At 41.0% G+C, this 25,364-nt stretch overlaps 1 protein-coding gene across 1 annotated transcript in view; it reads right to left on the bottom strand.

Moving 5' to 3' along the window:
• The window catches only part of LOC137400728 (acid-sensing ion channel 1-like), a 57,026-nt gene that overhangs the window by 26,737 nt on the left and 4,925 nt on the right, over positions 1–25,364 (bottom strand). The window contains exons 5-9 of the mRNA XM_068087064.1: positions 22,849–23,018; positions 19,894–20,030; positions 12,984–13,085; positions 5,460–5,631; positions 5,080–5,139 (exon numbers count right to left, since the gene is read on the bottom strand). Coding sequence (XP_067943165.1) covers positions 5,080–5,139; positions 5,460–5,631; positions 12,984–13,085; positions 19,894–20,030; positions 22,849–23,018 — 641 coding nt within the window. The remainder of the gene's footprint in view (positions 1–5,079; positions 5,140–5,459; positions 5,632–12,983; positions 13,086–19,893; positions 20,031–22,848; positions 23,019–25,364) is intronic.

The following is a 25,364-nucleotide window of genomic DNA, read 5'->3' as shown; positions in this document are numbered from 1 at the left end:
TACACATCGACATAGTCTATATATATATATATATAAGTGGACTGAGGAAGCCATCAAAGAAACGGATATAGCAACTCGTAAACTGCTGACCATGCATGGAGCACTCCACCCAAAGTCTGATACTACTAGATTGTATCTTGATAGGAAAGATGGCGGTAGAGGACTCAAAAGTGTACAGCAGACAGTGAAAGAGGAGGAGCAAAGCATCAAAGCATATGCAGCCTCCATGGCCATCTCAGATAAGTTGCTAGCTGAATTTCAATCGGCTTCTCTTATAATGGACCTACGCCCTGATGATGAGGAAATTGACTGGCACACGAAACCTCTTCATGGTGCTTACCACCAACAAATATTTAAGGTTGGCGATCTTCACCAGACATATATGTGACTGAACAAAGGAAACTTAACGGCCAATACAGAGTCGCTAATCATGGCAGCCCAGGAGTAAGTGCTCCCAAAAAGGCAATTCCAAACGAAAATCTATCACACTAGAGATGATTCTAGATGCAGACTGTGCAAAGATGCACCTGAGACCATCCAACACATCATCAGTGGATGCAAGCAGCTAGCAGGGAACGCATACACTGAGCGGCATAATCATGTTGCTGGTGTTGTGTATAGAAGTCTATGTGATGAGTATGGCCTTAACAAACCACAACACTGGTGGGAAGCTCCTGGTAAGGTCAATGAAAATGACCGGGCTAAGATCCTCTGGGACTTCTACATCTAAACTGACAAGCATGTTCTATCAAACCAACCAGATATAGTGGTGGTAGACAAGGAGAACAAGAGGGCTACTATAATAGATATAGCAGTACCCAATGACTACAATATAGCCAGCAAAGAAAAAGAAAAGGTAGAGAAATATCTCCCTCTTGGAGAAGAAATTGAAAAATGCTGGAATGTAAAAACAACTGTAATCCCAGTAGTCATTGGAGCACTGGGCGCAATAACACCGGCGCATAAAATGTTGCTTGCCCAAATACCAACAGCAATCAACTCAGGTGAGTTGCAGAAAAGTGCGCTATTGGGAACGGCTAAGATTTTGAGGCGAGTGTTCAAACTCCCAGGTCTCTGGTAGGAGACCCGAGTTAGAGCAGAAATTACCACCCATACGGGGTATCCGGGGTGAGGAAACAATATTTATATATATATATAAAATAGACATAGTCTATATATATATAAAATAGACATAGTTTATACATATATAAAATAGACATAGTCTATATATATATAAAATAAAAATATTCTATATATATATAAAATGTATTGAGAACTGTAAACTATAAAAACCATGTACTACCCATAGTTTCATGGCTGTTACCATTCAGCAGGTAAAGCCGAAATGATCAGTTCAGTGTTACATGATCAAAATATATCCTGTCACATATATATATAATATATATATTATATATATATTTATATATATATATTTATATATATATATTTATATAAATGTTTATACATATATATCTGTATATATATATATACATATATATATATATATTGTTTGCCGGCTCAGACGTCGCCCGGTCAAACAAGGTCCGCGCTGCCTGTAGCTGAACCAGGACAACGCAGCGAAAAATGGGCTACTGGTTCAAAACAGATGAAATGGACTCGGACTGATAACACGGGCCTCACGAAGTGCTACTTTACGAGTGAACCTCCAAAGTGGGGCTATATGGGAAGGATGTGTCAACTGTGGATAAACATGTGCCCTGAATTGCCACTAACCGCTAAGCAACTTGTAGCTCAGAGAAGTAACATAACCAAGCGGCGCCTCATATCAGAACTTGAGGTAGATGAAATTAGGGAACAGTTCACCCAGGTAACCTCGACCAACGAGGAGTGCATATCAACACACACCGTTACACATACATGATCTTGTGTTGACTCACAAGTTGAAGAAGACATGCACTTTTGACCTTGACCAAAGGGTGAAGGAGCTTGCGGAAAATATCATCAACAAGATGCCAGCTGCTAATGATTATGGAAGCAGGGTACCACTATGGAGAGTTAGCAAGAACATACCCAAGAAGCTGTTAGAAGACATTAACTTGGCACTGGAGTCGATCTCAACTAAATCGATCAGTGAGACTAATGCCTTAATCTACAGTACGGTAACCATCGTCTTGGAGGAGATGGATATTAAACCACTGTCAACAAGGCTTCAAACCATTCCATCTTGGCAGCTTGGCAAGACTTGCGCAAGAAAGTTAGTAGGCTCTGTGAAAGATCTAACCACAGTTTGGAGCGTCCAAAAAGGGAAGCCACAATAGAAGCTCTAGAATCTGCCAAACAGCAGCTAGTAGCACTCTCGGCACGACTGAAGCGGTACGCCAAAGAACGGGACAACCAGAGAATGAACAAACTGTTCATCAATAATCCATCTAAAGTGTATTCTCAGTTCAAAGGTGAACTGCGGAGGCCAATGGCAGATCCTCCCCGATCCAGCACCTCAAAGTTCTAGAAGGACATCTGGGAGAAAGAGACGACTCATAACACCACTGCAAATGGGCTGAAGAGGCTTAAAGAAAGCTACCAACACACTGTGGCTCAGCAAGGACTCACCATCAGCGAAGTGGACATAAAGTGCAGATTGCAGCACATGAAGAACTGGGCAGCACCTGGCCATGACATGGTTCAAGCCTTCTGGTTGAAGAAATTGACATCACTTCACACTGGAATGGCTAAGCAGATGAAATGCCTAATAGAAAAAGGTGACCATCCGGAATGGCTGACCAAAGGACGAACTGTACTTCTAATAAAAGATCCAAAGCAGGGGCCAATTCCCAAGAACTATTGACCAATAACGTGCTTGCCCACCACCTGGCAACTGCTTTCAGGAATAGTTGCAGACAAACTGGAAGAGCACATGAGTCACTATATGACCAGTGCTCAAAAAAGAATTGGGCGCAACACCCGAGGAGCCAAACATCAGTTACTGGTGGATTGGATGGTCTGCCAAGACAGCAGGAGAAGGCAAACCAATCTTGCCATAGCTTGGATCGACTACAAAAAGGCCTATAACTCAATTCCCCTTAGTGGGATACTTGAGTGCCTCAGTATGTACAATGTTCACCCTGCCCTTGTGGCATTCATCAAGATGTCAATGACGAAATGGAAGGCAGAATTGGAGGCTAATGGCAAAAAGCTGGCGAGTGTAAAAATTAAGCGAGGCATCTATCAAAGTGACTCCTTATCACCGCTGCTCTTCTGCATATGCCTAAACCCTCCAAGCAATATGCTGGAGGAGACTGAATATGTGTACCAGTTTAAGAGTGGCACCAAGATAAACCACCTCTTCTACATAGATGACATCAAGCTGTAGGCAAACAAAGAAAGAGACATTGAATCGCTAATACACCTCACTCAGGTATACAGCAAGAACATCGGAATGACCTTCGGTATTGAGAAATGTGGAAGGCTAATTCTTAAGAAAGACCATTCTATGCTCACAGATGGCCTAAGAATGCCAAATGGTACTATCAAAGATGTAGAAGAAGGGTACAAGTACTTGGGGATTATGCAAAGCAACATCAACCATGATGCCGAGGTACGTCACAAAACCATTACCGAATACAAGAAACACCTTCGGCAGGTCCTACGGAGCCAGCTCAATGCCAAGAACCAAGTCATGGCAATAAATACCTACGCACTGCCAGTAATAAGATACGCAGCAGGCATAATAAAGTGGACTGAGGAAGCCATCAAAGAAACAGATATAGCAACTCGTAAACTGCTGACCATGCATGGAGCACTTCACCCAAAATCTGATACTACTAGATTGTATCTCGATAGGAAAGATGGCGGTAGAGGACTCAAAAGTGTACAGCAGACAGTGAAAGAGGAGGAACAAAGCATCAAAGCATATGCAGCCTCCATGGCCACTTCAGATAAGTTGCTAGCTGAATTTCAATCGGCTGCTCTTATAATGGACCTACGCCCTGATGATGAGGAAATTGACTGGCACACGAAACCTCTTCATGGTGCTTACCACCAACAAATATCTAAGGTTGGCGATCTTCACCAGACAAATATGTGACTGAACAAAGGAAACTTAACGGCCAATACAGAGTCGCTAATCATGGCAGCCCAGGAGCAAGTGCTCCCAACAAGGCAACTCCAAACAAAAATCTATCACACTAGAGACGATCCTAGATGCAGACTGTGCAAAGATGCACTTGAGACCATCCAACACATCATCAGTGGATGCAAGCAGCTAGCAGGAAACGCATACACTGAGCGGTATAATCATGTCACGGGTGTTGCGTATAGAAGTCTATGTGACGAGTATGGCCTTAACAAACCACAACACTGGTGGGAAGCTCCTGGTAAGGTCAATGAAAATGACTGCGCTAAAATCCTCTGGTACTTCTACATCTGGACTGACAAGCATGTCCTAGCAAACCAACCAGATATAGTGGTGGTGGACAAGGAGAACAAGAGGGCTACTATAATAGATATAACAGTACCCAATGACTACAATATAGCCGGCAAAGAAAAAGAAAAGGTAGAGAAATATCTCCCTCTTAGAGAAGAGATTGAAAAATGCTGGAATGAAAGAACAACTATAATCCCAGTAGTCATTTGGGCACTGGGCACAATAACATCGGCACAAAAAATGTGGCTTGCCCAAATACCAACAGCAATCAATTCAGGTGAGTTGCAGAAAAGTGCACTATTGGGAACGGCTAAGATCTTGAGGCGAGTGCTCAAACTCCCAGGTCTCTGGTAGAAGACCCGAATTAGAATTAGAGCAGAAATTACCACCCATACCGGGTATCCGGGGTGAGGAAACAATTTTTTGTATATATATATATATACATACATAGTAATAGCTATATAGCAATGGTAAATTTTAGTAAAATTTAGTAATATACTAAAACTAAATATATATATTACTATATATATTTAGCTATTTATCAATACGCATTTGATCGGTGTGTAAGTGAGACTATTAATCGATGAGAAAGTAAAGCTAGCAGAAGAGGTAAAAAAACAGTTCAAACATATACAATGTATGCCTCAAGAGTGATAAATGGGAGAAATGGAATAGCCAACTGTAAATATGCTTACCGACAACTTTGGTGCACTCTATAGCTACTTTGGGGGAGCAAATTTCAATTCCTGGAACAGCTATAACATAGGTGTGAGTTAGTGTTAGTAGAAGGCAACAGTATGGTCAACTGTTTAATCAACTACTAATCTAAAAAGAACTGTCAAACAGTTGGTTCTTGTTCAAATTCAACTGCATAAACAACAACATTTCTCATTCCAACCAAAACGTACTAACTTTTCTGGTATATTGTAAAAAAATGTTTGTCGGTTCGGAAAAAAAGACATTCTAAAACAAGGATGCCTTCAGTTTATGAGATAAATGATAGTAACTAAATAATACATTATTCCAATGTATCTTTTAGAAACGACAGAGAAAAGTTAACTTGACTGCCACATACCAACACTTTCCATTGGTCTACAGCCACACTTGTAGTTTATATATTTGGCGCCGCATTCTCGTATGCATCCGTTGTAGGTATAAGTTGGATAGATGGTCAGGGGGTTAGGATTGTTGTCTGTATCATAGCAGTTGGCTGTGTTGTTATCTGCTGGAGGGGGTTGGCGAAAATACTGCAGTAGATAGCACTCGAACTTAGCTTATGCATGACCTCAAATCAGCATCTATACATTTAGTTACTATGAAGTGATGGGAGGTCACTGGCTCGGGACACTAATCCAACAGTTTCTATGAAGTGATGGGAGGTCACTGGCTCGTGACACTATATATTATACCGTGTTATTATATGTATTATATCCTGTTATTACATGTATTATATCCTGTTATTATATGTAATATATCCTGTTATTATATAGATTATATCCTGTTATTATATGTATTATATCCTGTTATTATATGTATTATACCCTGTTATTATATGTATTATATCCTGTTATTATATATATTATACCCTGTTATTATATGTATTATATCCTGTTATTATTTGTATTATATATTGTTATAATATAGATCATATCCTGTTATTATATGTATTATATCCTGTTATTTTATGTATTATATCCTGTTATTATATGTATTACATCCTGTTATTATATGTATTATATCGTGTTATTATATAGATTATATCTTGTTGTTATATATTTTATATCCCCGAATTGGTCTTATTCAGGGTGCTCCTTAAATTCACGCAATTCCTGTCAAGCTATGCTTTGTTGTAATAGTTCACAAATTAGAGGAATAGTTGAGTTGAGGTTGGTTTTGTATGAATATTAGCTAAATGTCCAGCCTTGCATTGGTTATGAAAAAAGCTTTTGCACAGAAAATTAATTTTGATTTAATATAAGCAGCAATTGCCATATTAACGTCTAAGTGAAAGTGTTTGCTTATTTCTGTGTATATCTGGACAAGAAATAATTTAAATATTTAAAAACTAGAGGCATAGCTTGTATAGCTTGTGGAAAAACATTTCTTTTTCTTCTCATTTACTCAAGATTTAAAACCGCTTATAAACAGTGTCAGGTTATGTAGTTGCTATCGTCTGAGTTTCTCTACCCAATGAATTTGAGTAACTTAAGCTAGTATTATTTAGACTATGCCAACATATTATATTATATTAAATTATATATAATATTATATTGTAAATAGGTGTTTATCAATTGTAGTTTCTTATTTATATATTTGACTTTTATATTCCAGCATGTTTCACCTGACACCTACTTTTGTCATTTTCGCACTACCTAAAAGGTAGACAATTGACGCTTTGCCCATTTTTTAAGGTGACGGGTTTCCCAGCAGCTATATCAAGCACCGAAGTTTCATACAACATGTAATATTTAAAAAAATTGATTGTCAAACTTGAAGCTCACTATATGAAAATGCGAATACTCTAAAAATTCAAATCATGAAAAAGTGTTTTGTGCAGTTCAATTAAACTAAAAATTATAGTACAAGAGTAAAAGTGAAATAATTAGCGAGTTATGGTGAGATAAAGTCTGTTCTATTACAATGATTACAATGAAAAATGATTTGATATTGATACACTTATCACAAACTGAGAAAATGAATCTTGAGTATGTTGAATTAATAGTAACCATAAATACATAGAAGTGTGTGTATAAAAAAGGTTGCTGTTGTAGAAAAAGCTATTCATCAAAATTTTGAATACAATGATTCTGGTACAAATTTAAAAATGAGATATTAGAATTAAACACATATATAACTGAAGAGCACGAGGGTAAACGTTTTTATTCTAATCGAGCGAAGAGGGAATGTATAGGCCATTTTAATACCTGCTCAAGATAATGCAGCATCCAACTGTTCAAGTGGAAAGCAAAGCGTTAGGTGCTACCACTTTGCTTTTCACATGAAGAGATGGGCAAAACTACGGAGCCCATGAGCCATATCCAGCCCATTGTTCTTTTTAATCTGACTCGCGAAAGATTAGCACAGGAATTAAGATTTGATATGAATGATTGCATTTATTTTTAGCCTTTAACGTACTAATTCGCAGGCTAATCCAATCTTTAGCTGCGAATGTCTTTGATAGACCTTTTTAAAATTCTTTAATTTATATATAGGTTTGTGTTATAGCAACAAACTATTGATTTTAGCAATTAAGACACAATTTACTGTATTTCTATCTGCATGCATTCTAAAGCTGCTTTATTTCTGCTTAGCAAGCGACAAGTGGAGCATTGCTGGAGCTTCGTGGATTCATTAGTCGGTGTATGTCGTTATATGGGGGCAGATACGCGACTGCTCTCTGTTATGGTGCAACGTCATGCAGACTGGTAGCGTAATTTTATGCGTGTTGAATCGTGAGAGCAGTTAGCTCTTATTAGTAAGCTTACGCAAATTAGCCATTGGAAATGTGCCAAGCTAATTGCAAGTGGCAGGCAACAACATTACCTCTCATTGTTTATAAGCTGATTTTTAATACTCGTGCAACGCCACGCATTTCGCTTGTATAATTATGTATAAATATTTATTCTTATGAAAAGCAATTAAGAATTCTAAAATCGATTGAGTACCATTTGCTAGAAACTGCACATTTCGAGTAGGTTCGACTGAAATAAAACTTAAGAGTTATACCTGACAGAGACGAGAGTTAAAATCGCTATAAACAAGACTGGCAAGCAGATGGGAACCAGATATGTTTATATCTGGTTCCCAAGTCAGCCAGGTTAAAGGAGAGTTACCTGAGATGAGCAAACTGGTGGAGACACTAAACTGGTGGAGGCACTAAACTGGTGGAGGCAGTAAACTGGTGGAGGCACTAAACTGGTGGAGACACTAAACTGGTGGAGGCACTAAACTGGTGGAGGCACTAAACTGTTGGAGGGACTAAACTGTTGGAGGCACTAAACTGGTGGAGGCACTAAACTGGTGGAGACACTAAACTGGTGGAGGCACTAAACTGGTGGAGGCACTAAACTGGTGGAGGCACTAAACTGGTGGAGGCACTAAACTGGTGGAGGCACTAAACTGGTGGAGACACTAAACTGGTGGAGGCACTAAACTGGTGGAGGCACTAAACTGGTGGAGGCATTAAACTGGTGGAGACACTAAACTGGTGAAGGCACTAAACTGGTGGAGGCATTAAACTGGTGGAGGCACTAAACTGGTGGAGACACTAAACTGGTGGAGGCACTAAACTGGTGGAGACACTAAACTGGTGGAGACACTAAACTGGTGGAGGCAGTAAACTGGTGGAGGCACTAAACTGGTGGAGACACTAAACTGATGGAGGCACTAAACTGGTGGAGGCACCAAACTGGTGGAGGCACTAAACTGGTGGAAACACTAAACTGGTGGAAACACTAAACTGGTGGAGGCACTAAACTGTTGGAGGGACTAAACTGTTGGAGGCACTAAACTGGTGGAGGCACTGAACTGGTGGAGGCACTAAACTGTTGGAGGCACTGAACTGGTGGAGGCACTAAACTGGTGGAAACACTAAACTGGTAGAGGCACTAAACTGGTGGAGGCACTAAACTGGTGGAAACACTAAACTGGTAGAGGCACTAAACTGGTGGAGGCACTAAACTGGTGGAGGCACCAAACTGTTGGAGGCACTAAACTGGTAGAGGCACTAAACTGGTGGAGGCACTAAACTGGTGGAAACACTAAACTGGTGGAGGCACTAAACTGGTGGAGGCACTAAACTGGTGGAGGCACTAAACTGTTGGAGGCACTGAACTGGTGGAGGCACTAAACTGGTGGAGGCACTAAACTGGTGGAGGCACCAAACTGTTGGAGGCACTAAACTGGTAGAGGCACTAAACTGGTGGAGGCACTAAACTGGTGGAAACAATAAACTGGTGGAGGCACTAAACTGGTGGAGGCACTAAACTGGTGGAAACACTAAACTGGTAGAGGCACTAAACTGGTGGAGGCACTAAACTGGTGGAGACACTAAACTGGTGGAGACACTAAACTGGTGGAGGCACTAAACTGGTGGAGACACTAAACTGGTGGAGACACTAAACTGGTGGAGGCAGTAAACTGGTGGAGGCACTAAACTGGTGGAGACACTAAACTGATGGAGGCACTAAACTGGTGGAGGCACTAAACTGGTGGAGGCACTAAACTGGTGGAAACACTAAACTGGTGGAAACACTAAACTGGTGGAGGCACTAAACTGTTGGAGGGACTAAACTGTTGGAGGCACTAAACTGGTGGAGGCACTGAACTGGTGGAGGCACTAAACTGTTGGAGGCACTGAACTGGTGGAGGCACTAAACTGGTGGAAACACTAAACTGGTAGAGGCACTAAACTGGTGGAGGCACTAAACTGGTGGAAACACTAAACTGGTAGAGGCACTAAACTGGTGGAGGCACTAAACTGGTGGAGGCACCAAACTGTTGGAGGCACTAAACTGGTAGAGGCACTAAACTGGTGGAGGCACTAAACTGGTGGAAACACTAAACTGGTGGAGGCACTAAACTGGTGGAGGCACTAAACTGGTGGAGGCACTAAACTGTTGGAGGCACTGAACTGGTGGAGGCACTAAACTGGTGGAGGCACTAAACTGGTGGAGGCACCAAACTGTTGGAGGCACTAAACTGGTAGAGGCACTAAACTGGTGGAGGCACTAAACTGGTGGAAACAATAAACTGGTGGAGGCACTAAACTGGTGGAGGCATTAAACTGGTGGAGGCACTAAACTGGTGGAGAAACTAAACTGGTGGAGGCACTAAACTGGTGGAGACACTAAACTGGTGGAGGCACTAAACTGGTGGAGGCACTAAACTGGTGGAGGCACTTTTCTATGAGGAAAGTTGCACCAGCTTTCACGCAACCAAATTTGACTACAAATCAGCTTGGTAGTCTGGCCTAGCCCATCTGTCAAATTTTAAAAGTCAATGTGGCCTCCCAAAACAAAAAGGTTTGCCCACCCCTGTGTTAGTAGTTGAAAGCTGACAGTTTTAGTGATTGACCTTGAGATTTATTGATAGTCAATGCAGGTGCAAGTCATACAGAGACAAGTTAAACAACACAATTGAATATAACAAATAAATAACAAAAAAATGAATGTAAGACTTGAAAATTTCAACAGAAAAAAAACATAAAAGGCAATAATAAAAATAATTCGATAGTTCAATAATAATAGTTCAAAATTCAATAATAAAAAGTACATAGTTACATATTTTAAAAAAGAAATACTTTTTGCTTAACAAAAAGTGACAATACAACTCTGATATGCCTAACCAATGCATTGCGAAAACAATGCCGAACCAATATTTGAATAACCGTTAGTCTTTTTGCAGTTAACGTATTTTAAAAATTATCACTATTCACTGAACAAACAACTTAAACACAAGCACTTCATTTTATAAATATAGATGTGAGATTATATGCAATTATAAAAGAATGTGTGTGATTTTATGAGAACATGAGAATGTGTGAGATTATATGTAAATACGTAGAAACTAGGTGAATGCCTAGCATTGCAAGGGTAATAGGGAACAGCATATAAACAGTGGCAGGTAATGTATATGTAGTTACTATTGGCTAATTTATTTGCCCAGTGAATTTGATCAACTTAAGCTAGTAACTTAAGCTAGTCTTAATCTTTACTATAATAAGAGCCGTGAAGCCAGCTTGTAATTATTACGTTACTTGTCATGGCCTCTCACACAATCATTATCTTCAAACTTGCTAGTAGTATCTAATAGTATTTTCACAAGTGCTTTAATCTGCATATTTTTACTGGTGCAATGAGTATGTTCACAATTATTTATTAGTGTGGCCATTTGGATAATATGGATATACTAGCTGTACTACCTGGCGTTGCCCGAGTAACAAAAACATCTTTGGAAAAAAAATTGATTTGTATTTAACATATAACAACATTTGCCATTCTAACTTTCCAACTATATATCACGAGAACAATGTTTTGTGTAGTTGAAATAAATTAAGAGAAAAAATAAAAACAACTAAGTGTAAAGGTTTTCAAACTTTGTCATAAAACTGTAACTTTCAAGTGTGTGTGTGTGTGTTAACACTCTTCTACGCAAGTATTGTTATTATTAATTCAACATATTTAGGATTTTTATTTTGTTTTCTCAGCTCGTATTAATTGTATCATTACCGAATCATCTTTAATATAGATCACACACACACGCACACACACGCACACGCACGCACACACACGCACACACACGCACACACGCACACACGCACGCACACACACGCACACACACGCACACACACGCGCACCCACTCACAAATACACACACGCGCACACACTCACAAATACACACACGTGCACACACACGCGCACACACACGCGCACACACTCACAAATACACACGCACACACACGCACACACACGCGCACACACAAATACACACATGCGCACACACAAATACACACACGCACACACACAAATACACACACGCACACACACAAATACACACACGCACACAAATACAGTGTCCAAATACTGTGATTTAGCAATTAAACCTTACGACAAACTGGAAATAGAAGCTCACGGAAACGCAAAAAAACATTGTGCTTCATAAAGTTAATAAAACTCATAGAGTTTCAAATAATACGTCATTTAGTGTGTGCATACGCTATATGATATATGATAATGTCTTTGTTCAATATGTCTTGCATAGCTCAGTGTTAGAGCGTGCGGTTAGAAAACCTGTGGATGCAATCTCTGTGAGTTCAAGTTCATCACAATGTGGATCCAAACCAATCAAAGATTTTTATAGCTTTAGCTGGACATACCGAAGGACAGACAGAAGACAGACGACAACATTTGAGAAATACATATACAGATGAATGTAAATTCATAATATGCATCTCTAAAGAACTAAAGGTTCCAAGTTCAAATCGGGTGCGGGACCAGATTTCGGTATTGCACGATTTTTTGGTCCTAAAACTTTATCACTATTACTGAACATATAGACAAAAAACAACTAACAACAAACACTTTAAATCTAGACATACTATCTGTGCTACCCAGTGCTGCCCAAGTATTAAAAATCAGTTTATAAACAATGAGAAGTAATGAGAGTTGCCTGCCACATGCTATTAGCCTGGCATATTACCAATGGAAAATTTTAGTAAGCTAATGACAATCACATACTTATGCAATCACCCTGTGTGGTGTGCAAAGCCGTTGGGTATGTGCTCCCATATATCAACTTCTATCAGCAACCTATAAACTCTTTCTCTGTGGCCTATTGGGTAGAGTGTCGGATTAGCTTACGGCAGGGTCTGACATCAAATCTTCTTCAGTACGAAGTCGTTATTCCAAGATTTTAATAGCCATAGCCGGAATGCATACATATGGACATACATGTACTTTGGAAAATATATACATTGTATATAGTTGTATGAAATTATACATAAATATGTAAGAATGTGTGAGATTATATGCAAATATATGAATGTGCGTACTAACACAAAAAATGATGCGCACCATAAATAATGAACTAGTTTTCATACCTTCCTTTGAGTGATAAGGATGTCTGCACTGGTCCCAGGAGTGATTCCAATAGTTCCATGCACTTCCATTAGAGGCACATCCCCTGGCTCCAGCAAGGCTATCTTTAATCAACAAAAAAGGTTGTCAGCCTTTTCAGAAGATTTGATGAATGTAGACAAAACAAACCATGTTTTGGAGACATTTTGGGCACACCTGCAGCATATATGCATCCGGTAGCTGGAACGTGTTCATCGTAAAAGCAATGATAATACAAGTGTGCTATTTATATAGTGTTGACATACTGAGTCTGTATCAGTCAAATTTTGAATTACATTTACAATTTTAGTTGCAAATTTTGATTCTTTTTTTTACTATTAAACATGTTTCTAAATCAATGAACAACCCTAATAACGTAGTTGCAGTACGCAATATGACATTTTGTGTGTACCATTTCCACATGTACTATTATCCTTTGGAAACATGATTGTAGTGTTTTCCTTGCAGTTTAATTCATACAACTGTTTTATAGAATCCAGCTTCTGTTTTATCTACAAGTTCTAGCTACAGTACAATACTACTCATACTACTGTAAAGGATTTCACAACCCTTTACTTTTCACAAGACCAGTCAGGCAAACAAATACAGCGAGTGTTTGTCCAAGAGAACATGTGAATTTAATAATGAAAGCATGTAGGAAACGTATGCATACAACTGCCAACAACAATCAGTCAGTCCCTTATACATGTGTATATATATTCCTTTCCTCGATAGGCTCTACCCCTTTTATTAGTCTCTTTGGGATCGTTCCTGGTCCTCTCAGCTTACTGACTTCTGAGCCTTTTGTCGTAATAGGATGGCTCGGCCTGGCTGTGTCGGTGCTCGAGAAGTTGGCCACTCTGGCTCTGGCCAAAGCGTTCTGGCGTAACACTACAATCTTCAGAGCCACCTACACCCCAGCTACACTACCACCTACACTACCACCTACACTCCAGCTACAGTTCCAGGTACACTACCAACTACACTACCAACTACACTACCAGGTACACTACCACCTACACTACCAACTACACTCCAGCTACACTACCAGCTACACTACCAACTACACTACCAACTACACTACCAACTACACTACCAACTACACTACCAGGCACACTACCAACTACACTACCAACTACACGACCAGGTACACTACCAACTACAGTACCAACTACACTACCAACTACACTACCAGGTACACTACTAACTACACTACCAACTACACTACCAGGTACACTACCACCTACACTACCAACTACACTCCAGCTACACTACCAGCTACACTACCAGCTACACTACCAACTACACTACCAACTACACTACCAACTACACTACCAGGCACACTACTAACTACACTACCAACTACACGACCAGGTACACTACCAACTACAGTACCAACTACACTACCAACTACACTACCAGGTACACTACTAACTACACTACCAACTACACTACCAGGTACACTACCAACTACAGTACCAACTACACTACCAACTACACTACCAGGTACACTACTAACTACACTACCAACTACACTACCAGGTACACTACCAACTACAGTACCAACTACAGTACCAACTACACTACCAACTACACTACCAGCGGCCCTACCGAGGGCTATACTTTCGGCCAAAATGGTGTCTGGTTGCTCTCTTCGTTTTTCTCAGTCATCTTGGAGAGGTCAAGCCGATCTCATTTTGTTATCTCAGTGATCTCTCCGAGCTGGCTCCTTTTGGTCCTGAGCCCAGTTATTTACCGCCACACTCTCTTCCCCAGTAGAGGCCATGGTGGGTCTTCAACTCATACTATCCAAGTCTCAGGTTCTGTGCTTGAAACAACGAACCTCCTGTTCGGCAGCTACCCAGTTTGCATTTCCAGGTTTCCAAGCCCTAATCAAGTCAGTAGTGCATTGGGCCAGCTCCTACCAGTGGTGACTAACCTTGAGAAACTGTTGAGCTGGCCCTATGCCTGTCCTTCCTGACTGGCTTGACTGTTGTCTCCTTTTGGAGTCAGTGAACCATAGTCAAGGTGGGTGTACATGGTTTAATTGAGAATCCTCAAGGCTACCCTTTTACTTCCTGGAAGGCTGACTACTTGGCCTCATTCACATGGTAGACAGCGTTTCTGCATCCGCAACCTTTATGTGCTCTCCGATGCGAAATGATTTGGTCACCAGTGAGGACACATACTGCCACTGTCAAGGACACACAAAGATGACTAAGCGCTGAGAAACGCGCTATCAGCTTTTCCTCACACCTGTGGTGGAACCATATAATCCACAAGTGTCAGATTGGTCTCACAAAACCTGCTTAATCTTGTCCTAATTCTCTTGTGTTATAAACTGTTTGCTTTTAATTACAGTTTTTTCTGCCTGCTGGGTTGAGTACTCATTGCAACTTCCAGCTCACTAATATACTCACACTTGGCTAGTCGATGGCTTCTCTCAGATCTTTACCCATACAAAGGCACGATATCAGCTGATTTTGGTCAGTTAGTTGCACAGGTCCAAGAGTTGACGAGATGTGAATCAAAGCAAGTTTCTTGCCACTAAAAGCAGGGTCACTCATGGAAACAGCTCATGGAGACAGCCTTGACAAAACACTTCTCATCCCCCTTTTCTTGTTCGATAGAGGAACCCAACTGCCTCATCCAAGTCTGTCGTGTCCATGCTTTGACTCATGGCCACAGGCTCCTCATCCAAATGTAGGAGGCTTCTAAACATTCCTTTTCTCCTGCCTTCAAGAGCCTCAGCTGACTTTCACTTCTTTTAAAGAATTGTTAGGCTTACATTGCTGACACGCCATGGTGTCAGGCTTGGAGGATTGTAAAATGCTCAGTGAAGTAACATCATTAAGAAGCAGTAGCTGCTCTTCAGCGCTCCAACGTGGAAATGGCCGTTTCACAGTTAAAGTTTAAGTTTGGTGCCTTTTTTTGTTCTGATATCACTCTGCCATGCAGTGACTTCACAGTGTACAGTCATACCCATTCCTTATACCGATTCGACTTTTTAGTGTTACAGTTGGTCGAGGGCTGTTTGTTCTTAATGACCTCTGAGACTAGTTTTTCTTGATTCCGAGGCCAGGCTTGTGTTGTCTGAAATGGCAAGATTGTTGCTATTTATTTTACTTTTTCAAAGCTTTTTAAGTGGCTCTGGTCTTGGCTCCCAGATTTTCAAGGCACCCATTTTCAGACAGAGCAACTCCAACCTGGTCTCTGGCCAAAATTTTGACTTTACTCTGGCCCCTTTTAAATTAGAATCTCTACGCTGCTCTATTGTGGCTAAAGCTTGTCCCTACTTTTTGGGCGCAAATGGTAAGATTTCAACCGGCTTTCACTTTGGATTAAGGATTGACTCTGCCGCTCTACTAAATATGTGTGGGTTGATCAAACCTTTATCATTGGTATGGCTCCACAAATCTGGCTTACAACTTAGAGTTATCTCCCTTCTTTCACCGTTTGTTCACCATCCATACTCAGTCTTCAAGGGCGTAGAAGGATGGCTCCTCCCAGTCATCCTGTCTCATTTCTATCAGCGTATTTCTGAGGGTGGTGCACACTTCTTCCAGCTTTTGGAGTAGTTCTACCACACACTCATGTGTCAGTTGAGCTTCTGTGAATAGGGTGGTATTCCAGCTCGCCTGACAGGTGCAGTTCCCATTCGAGTATCAACATGTTTGCCATTTCTCCTGTTGCCGAGTGTAGTGTACCTCATCAGCTAGAGAAGCAACTTTTTCCATTCTTAATAGCATCTGTTTAGCAGCAGGGCACTGAGTGAATCCCCCAGTTGCCATTGTTGCGCTGCACTACTCTATTAGTTTGATGGTGGTATTGGGTAGTGTGCGACTTTTCCACATCTCATAGCTGACACAGCTTGGTCACTAATTGACACTGAGCATGGTGGTCTCTCATACAGCCAGCAGGCAAACTGCACACCATCAGGGCTAGTTGTGGGGTGATGTCAGGGTTTTTATTAATTCAACTGTATTCATAAAACTGCTGCATTTTGTATAGTTGTTGAAGCTTCTGACTCTCCGGCTCCATTTGCTCCCTTGTTAGTTGCTTTCCTCTGGAGAGCGTTTGGCCAAAGAGCGGGGACCCATGAGCAGCATGTATGCCAGCTTCATGCCGATGTCATCTTGAGTGCACTCAAGCCTTGTCACAAAGTCCCAGGGTGGCATCCATCGACCCAGTGCCAACCTGCCTGGCTGCAACATCAACAGCGAATTGGCCTACACGAGTGTTCATCTCATGCATGTTCCTGGCAACTCTGACACGGCTGTCAGGCATTTCTCAAGTTTACTCAATAAAGCCTGACTTTCCATTGTACACTTCTTTCGAGTAAATCCGCAATTCTTCAACTTGATGATTTCCCACTGCTGGCGGTTTTTGCAAGTCTGTCGCTCAGCCCATTGGCAGTTTCTTTGCGCAACCCGACTCCGAGTATATTGAAACTCTGCAAAAATTTCCTCTTCTTTCCTCCTGCAAAGCTAGTACGGTGAAGCATAGATTATTCAGAATAGGAACTCAAGAGTGCTTCATGGCCTTACTACGGCTAGCAACTCTCTCCTTGTGATGCAGTAGCTCCTTTTGAACAGGCGTCAGGGTTTTGCTAAAGTATGCAATCACCCACTTCACTCCGTCCCAGACCTGAGGCTGTTCTGCCCTTACTTCACATTCACTCGCATCTGTATCCAATATATACGGCCGACTTGGATTGAGGTATCTCAAGATGAGTGCAGAAAAGATGCCCACTTTCTGAGCTTCAAAATCAGCCTGTTTTTTCTCTCTTTATATCTACCTTTCACTTTTTTTTGTCAGCTTGTGCCAAGCCGATGTTGCAGTAGTGAAGCTCAAGATGCACTAATGGTATTAACCCACTATGCCCAAACGCCCTGCAGCTTTCTGAGCTCTCTGGAATTGGCTCCTCACAGACCACCCTAGTCTACTCAGGGGCAGTAGCCATCCCTTCAGCGGTTATCCCATAATTCAAGTAGCACACCTGTGAGTGAAAAAGTTCACACTTGACTGACTTGAGCCCAGCTCTTTTTTGCTACTGGAACACTTTCTCCAGACGGTGTAAGCGAGTATCAAAATCTGACGCTATGACTATGATGTTTATCAGGTAGAGGAGCAGTTTTTGCCAAAGTAAACTGTGCAGCATTTACTCCATCAGCTTCTAGAAGGTGGCTGGTGTAGAAGTGAGTTCAAATGGTAAGACCTTCTACTTCCATAACCCAGAGTAGGTTATGAACACTGACTCCTCCTGAGCTTCGACATCTAGCCACGCGATGCTAGTAGTCACTGAACAGATCCAAAGTGTTGAGCAGCTTGATGTCAGAGAGCGCATCAAGGCTATTGTCTATTTGAAAAAGGAAGTGGGTGTCTTGTTTGGTGCCCGCATTTAAGCAGTGGCAGTCAACACAGAACTGCCATTTCCCATCCTTCTTCAATCAGGGATCAATTAAACCCTTGCTGAAGAGCTTCTGCATGTGTCATTCTACCTCAACTTTCTTCTACGGCTGAAGCCAGTGGAAAGTTTGCTGCATAGGCCGGGTCATTTTCTTCATTGAAATGGAGTGCCCAGTGCTAACACGCTCCTTCAGAGAGTAACGTGTTAACATCCTTGCCAAGGACTCAGCTTGTCTCAGCTCTGTACGAATGTCCTTTGCTGTCTAGAACAGGTTCTTTAGGTGGGTTGGCAGCGCTGCCTTTGGTGCTTTCATGTCTCAGGCTATGAAGTTTGAGCCAGAGAAGGGTAGTTCTTCCCCCACTTGGCTGTCCACCACTGCTGTATACGTGCCAGCTGTGGTGCTGGCTTGGAATGTCAGAGGCTGGTCTGTGAAGTTCTGGCACTACATGATTATACTTCCCTTTGACTTAGGCCAGCTCAAGCTTGTAGCCAGCAAGGGATCCTCGTGCAACCTCCTATCAGCTCCACCATGCAATATGTTTGGGTGATGAACCAACATAGAACAGCAGTCTCAGTCTGGGCTATTACTACTATGTCTCGCACCACTTGTGTCTTGCTAAGTAACAGCCGCCCGTGTCTATCCATATGGGTAAATGGTCACCAGCCAACAAAACTCAGAGCGATTGAAATTCTATACCACACTAGTAGGCCACGAGGCCACCATGCCATCCCAAGATGGCATCCTCACTTATGTGACTCACTACGAAAACCTCCTCGGTTTTAAGTTGAAACCTCCTCGATTCCTTAGTTGAATTGGCAGTCATACAACCTCGGAGAATAACAGCCATGCCCCGTTCATCATGAGGCCGTGGCTGTCACTCTTTTCAAGCAGGTCTCGCGTGCCCTGAAATAACCTGTCAAACGGTTGCTTACTCGGTAAGTTCATGGGACATCCAGTGTTGATTAAAAACTAGATAAATTGCTCCTTAAATTTTTCAGAAAGAAAGTAGTTCATAGAATGAGACCAGTTCTGAGCCTGTGCTCGGATTGGTTCAGCCGTTCTTTTGCCTCGAGAGGCAAGATCCTTGGCACCAGACACTCCTAAACCTGCTGCAGACTTCCTCCGGAGCAAAGTTCTGGGGTGTCGACTCGATCTGAGAGGGGGGAGTCACTGCATGGGCCAGCCCGGCTATTTGAAGGCAGGCTCACAGGTTAACCACTCACAGGCTTGGATTCTCTGGACTTGGTTATGAGAGCACTTCTCACAACACAGCCTCGTGTTGCTATCGGTTACACGTGCACTCCTCACAACACAGCCTCGTGTTGCTATCGGTTACAAGCGCACTCCTCACAACACGGCCTCGTGTTGCTATCAGTTACAAGCATGCTCCTTACAACACAGCCTCGTGTTGCTAGGACACACTATCATCTACACTACTATCGACACTACCAACCAAATGCAGAACTTTAGTTTACACACCTACCGTAAAACCATTGTTGCTAACGAGAGGACCTGTCCAGTATTCATCAACATTGGCAGAGAGTGCTATGTTCAGACCGCTATAGATGCCATTGAAAGTAGATGAATGTTTGCCATCTTTATTAAAGATGAAACAAGGTCCTGTAAAAATAATACATTCATGAGAAATAATGTCTCAAATGCAAAAGGGAGATGCTAATGTCTCAAATGCAAAAGGGAGATGCTAATGTCTCAAATGCAAAAGGGAGATGCTAATGTCTCAAATGCAAAAGGGAGATGCTAATGTCTCAAATGCAAAAGGGAGATGCTAATGTCTCAAATGCAAAAGGGAGATGCTAATGTCTCAAATGCAAAAGGGAGATGCTAATGAAAATGTGTAAATAACTAAGTTTAATAAAATGGAGAAAATGAAAGAAGCAAAACCTAAAAACTTGAGCTAAATCTACAAGATCCAGAATTCGTTTAGAACTTCTTTATTTTATTCTACCTACATGTACATATCCACTCACAAGAACAGACTCTAAGAGTATTTTTAACTATGAAGGTATAAGAGTGACCCTTGAACCAGCTGTAAATTCTATCAGAACCTGGTTTCAATGTCAACCACTTAATCCGATACATCTGCTAAATATGTCTTCTTTGCTTATTCAGCTATGGCTTTAGCATTACTTGAGAATACTCTCTTCAGTCACTAGATATCGCTGACTGCTGTGTAACTATTAAACACCTCAAACTTAGTTCAATTAGCTGATTTAACAAATACATATTTTATTAGCTTAAAGTGGTGACTAAATAAGCTTGTATCCCATAATCACCACAATTGACAAAATAGACCAACTGTTAAAGTTGATCTATTTTTAATTATATTATAATATTTCTGATGTTCTACACAAATAAATAATGAGAAGATTTTTAGTGACGGTCAGCGCTTGTAAAGGTAGTGTAAAGGATCTGCAACAAACCTCTACTGCTCCACAAGAACAAAATCATTTAGAGTATAAAGGGCAATACACATATTTGTGCAAATACATAAATGAATACAGTTAATGCATGTACAACCAATGATTGCATATAATGAAGCTTTCTGTACTCTAAATCTCTCTGCTCATTTGGCTCTTTTTATATTTATCTGGCTGATGAGCTCTGTCTCTTGTGCCAGCTCCATTGATTGTGTGTACGAGATAGCCATGCCCGCTTTTTCCCCGCCGGCTTTGGCCATGCCCACTTTGGCCATGCCGGCTTTGGCCATGCCAGCATTAGCCATAATAATAATGCTTTACACTAGTTGTGCTAGCCATGCCAGTTTTAGCCAAACAAGCTTTAGCTTTGATTGCCGGGACGGCTTTAGCTTTGATTGCCAGGTGAGCTTTTAGTCATGTTTTAGCTTGACTAGTCTTCTCACGGTCACTGTCAGTCCTGGCCAGTGTCAGGTCTGACAGAGGTGATTTGTTGTCTCTCTCCTAGAATAGGCCAAGGCAAGCTACGGTGGCTACTCTGAAATCTGGCGAATGGACTGCACAGCAACTGAGCTGGTCTTGAAGTGAGGTGTGACTTCCAACACTTCGTCCGGACATGAACTACCACAGACGGCTCATGAGATTACATAATTGACTACCATAGACTGGTCATGATGTTATATAATGGACAACCATAGACCGACTATGATGTTATATAATAGACAACCATAGACTGACCATGATGTTATATAATGAACTACCATAGACTGACCATGGTGTTATATAATGAACAACCATAGACTGACCATGGTGTTATATAATGAACTACCATAGACTGACCATGGTGTTATATAATGGACTACCGTAGGCTGACCATGATGTTATATAATGAACTACCATAGACTGACCATGGTGTTATATAATGAACTACCATAGACTGACCATGGTGTTATATAATGAACTACCATAGACTGACCATGGTGTTATATAATGAACTATCATAGACTGACCATGGTGTTATATAATGAACTACCATTGACTGACCATGATGTTATATAATGAACTACCATAGACTGACCATGATGTTATATAATGAACTACCATAGACTGACCATGGTGTTATATAATGAACTACCATAGATTGGTCATATTGTTATATAATGAACTACCATCGACTGACCATGATGTTATATAATGAACTACCATAGACTGACCATGATGTTATATAATGAACTACCATAGACTGACCATGGTGTTATATAATGAACTACCATAAACTGACCATGGTGTTATATAATGAACTACCATAGATTGGTCATATTGTTATATAATGAACTACAACTTTTCAAGTTTGATAATAAATGACATATATAACCGCAGAGTGATATGCTAATCTATTAATTATTAAATTAAAGATTAACTTTTTTAAATACTTAGGAAAGTATTTAATCCTTCATTACGTTTTACATCCTGGATTATGTGACCATTTGTAAACAATAATTTCCACGTAAGTATTAGTAAAATAGTTATTTTTCTACTGTAGCTGTACCTCTTCCTACCTCTGACAAGCCTACCTCACCTGCATTGCATGCAGCTCCAAAAATCTGCATGCAGTTTATCGCACCTGCATACAGTTTACTGCAACTGCATACAGCTCCCTGCACTTGTTTACAGCTGCCCGCGCCTGTTTACAGTTCACCGCACCTGTTTACAGTTTGCCGCACCTGTTTACAGTTTGCCGCACCTGTTCACAGTTCACCACGCCTGTTTACAGTTCGCCGCGCCTGTTTACATTTCGCCGCGCCTGTTTACATTTCGCCGCACCTGTTTACAGTTCACCGCACCTGTTTACAGTTCACCACACCTGTTTACAGCTCTCCGCACCTGTTTCCAGTTCACCGCACCTGTTTCCAGTTCACCGCACCTGTTTCCAGTTCACCGCACTTGTTTACAGTTCACCGCACCTGCATACAGCACACACCAACTGCTCAACACCCCTTTACCGTAATCGGTGAATATGGTTTGGAATTCTGCTGATACATTCAGAGACTGAGACCCAAAAGAAGCAGTGATGATTGAAGACTCTAGAGGCGGTACTAAGGAGAACAACAGCTTCTTCCATTCAGCAGAAGAGAGGTTTGCCAAGTTTTGAAACTCGGCAGAGCTCCAATCGCTAAAGCAGATAAAATTAAGTCCTATTAAAAGCTGCCATAACACTTCATTTTTCTTATTCATTTTGGCCATAGAATTATTATATTAAAAGCACTAACTGTTTACCTGCTTATAGAGGGCTGATGGTGGTTTATGTAATACCTCATAAACTCACTCATGTTCTGTGTTAGTGATAACTATACATTCGTCTGAACTCGTCTTTGTTCTAAGCAACTGCTGCAGTGTCAGTTAATTTAACTAAATAGGTTATAAAAGGTAATTATTAAATGAAGACTCGATACGATGTTTTTCTACCGACTAATGTATGTATGTGGGGCAGCTGACTAGCTAACAATTTATTTCCTTCAGACCTTTTTAGAGTCTTGCCACACTAGTTTGCAGATATTTCACTGCTAGGCTAGATAGAGCTAACATCTGTCAGATTTGGCAGTTAAACGTTTCGGGAAATGAGAGGCAAGACTTTCCTCACTATACGACTTACATTTGTATTTGCCTATATAGTAATGGACTTCATCTAAATTGGGGCTACTTACATGTACATGTACATTTAGCTTAAGGGCAACTGGTGAGTACAAGAAAATTGTTATATATGCAAGTATATATATATTTCTCAAAGTTGCTCTGTTTGCATATCTGTGTATTCGTGTCTGTATATGTTCAGCTATCGCTATTAAAATCTTGGATTAAAGAGCCTGTATCGCAGAAAATCTGATGTCATACCCTCCTGTTCACCAGTCCAATGCTTTACCAACACAGCCACATAATCTTGATGGATTCATTAGACGACATATATCGGTAAATGGGAGCAAATACACTACCGCTCTCCATTACGACGCAGTGTGATGTCGCAATGGGACGTAGACTGGTAGCGTAATCTTAAGCTCAATCGTTAGAGCAAGTAGTTAGCTTTTATTAGTAACCTTACTCAAGTTATCCATTAGCAATGTGCCAGGCTAATAGGCAGTTGCAAGCAACTGCATTACCTGTCATTGTTCATAGACTGACTTTTAACACCCGGGCAACGCAAGGCATCCAGTTAGTAATGGCAAATGTTGTTATATGTTAAGTACAAATAAACTTTCTATTCAAAGAATATTTATTACACCGAGCAATGGCGTGGAGTACAGCTAGTATATGTATTTACATAAACCTTGTCCGTCCATATGCCCAAGAACACGCCAAGGCCACTCTAAGGGTTTTTGGAAACAAGATTGCATCACCCATGAACTAAGCCCAGATCTTCACCCAACCAGGTGAACACCGCTTGAAACACTGGACACCCTTGCAACAGCACGGAATGGTTGTGCACATAGTGGTTACACGAAAAGATCTCTGACAGTGCACAAGACTGCGAGTATAGTAGCATCCCAGCCTATCATTTTTACTATAATAAGAGGCATGTCGGTTCGAAGCCACGCTAAGACTTTAAGAAAAAGATTACCTCTCATAGGAAATAGTTAACTGAAATATTCAGTTTCTACTACAAACTCGCCAACCACTTCGAAACTCGACTACCCTAAAAGATACTTGTGTACGTAGTGACTACACCTGACAATCTCTCATGGTGCACGAGACTGTAATAGTAATAGTGGAATATAAAAGTTGCAAAAAAATATGTAAGAGAAAAAAAGTTGAAGAATCTTGCAGGCAGAGCTATAAATGTATTAATGCAGCCTCATTGGCTGTTATTTATTAATGCAGCCTCATTGGCTGTTATTTATTAATGCAGCCTCATTGGCTGTTATTTATTAATGCAGCCTCATTGGCTGTTATTTATTAATGCAGCCTCATTGGCTGTTATTTATTAATGCAGCCTCATTGGCTGTTATTTATTAATGCAGCCTCATTGGCTGTTATTTATTAATGCAGCCTCATTGGCTGTTATTTATTAATGCAGCCTCATTGGCTGTTATTTATTAATGCAGCCTCATTGGCTGTTATTTATTTTATCAGTTTGTTGTTTAAATAATTCTCTTACCTTTATTAAACAAAAGTGCAGCTTTCCTACAGCTCTAACCTTTCCTACAGCTAACAGCTCTAACCTTTCCTACAGCTAACAGCTCTAACCTTTCCTACAGCTAACAGCTCTAACCTTTCCTACTGCTAACAGCTCTCACCTTTTCTACAGCTAACAGCTCTCACCTTTCCTACAGCTAACAGCTCTAACCTTTCCTACAGCTAACAGCTCTAACCTTTCCTACTGCTAACAGCTCTAACCTTTCCTACAGCTAACAGCTCTAACCTTTCCTACAGCTAACAGCTCTAACCTTTCCTACTGCTAACAGCTCTAACCTTTCCTACAGCTAACAGCTCTCACCTTTCCTACAGCTAACAGCTCTAACCTTTC

Source organism: Watersipora subatra, chromosome 7, assembly GCF_963576615.1.
Source record: "Watersipora subatra chromosome 7, tzWatSuba1.1, whole genome shotgun sequence".
Lineage (NCBI taxonomy): Eukaryota > Metazoa > Bryozoa > Gymnolaemata > Cheilostomatida > Watersiporidae > Watersipora > Watersipora subatra.
Note: the sequence above shows the minus strand (reverse complement) of the source record. Positions and strands in the feature narration are given on the sequence as shown.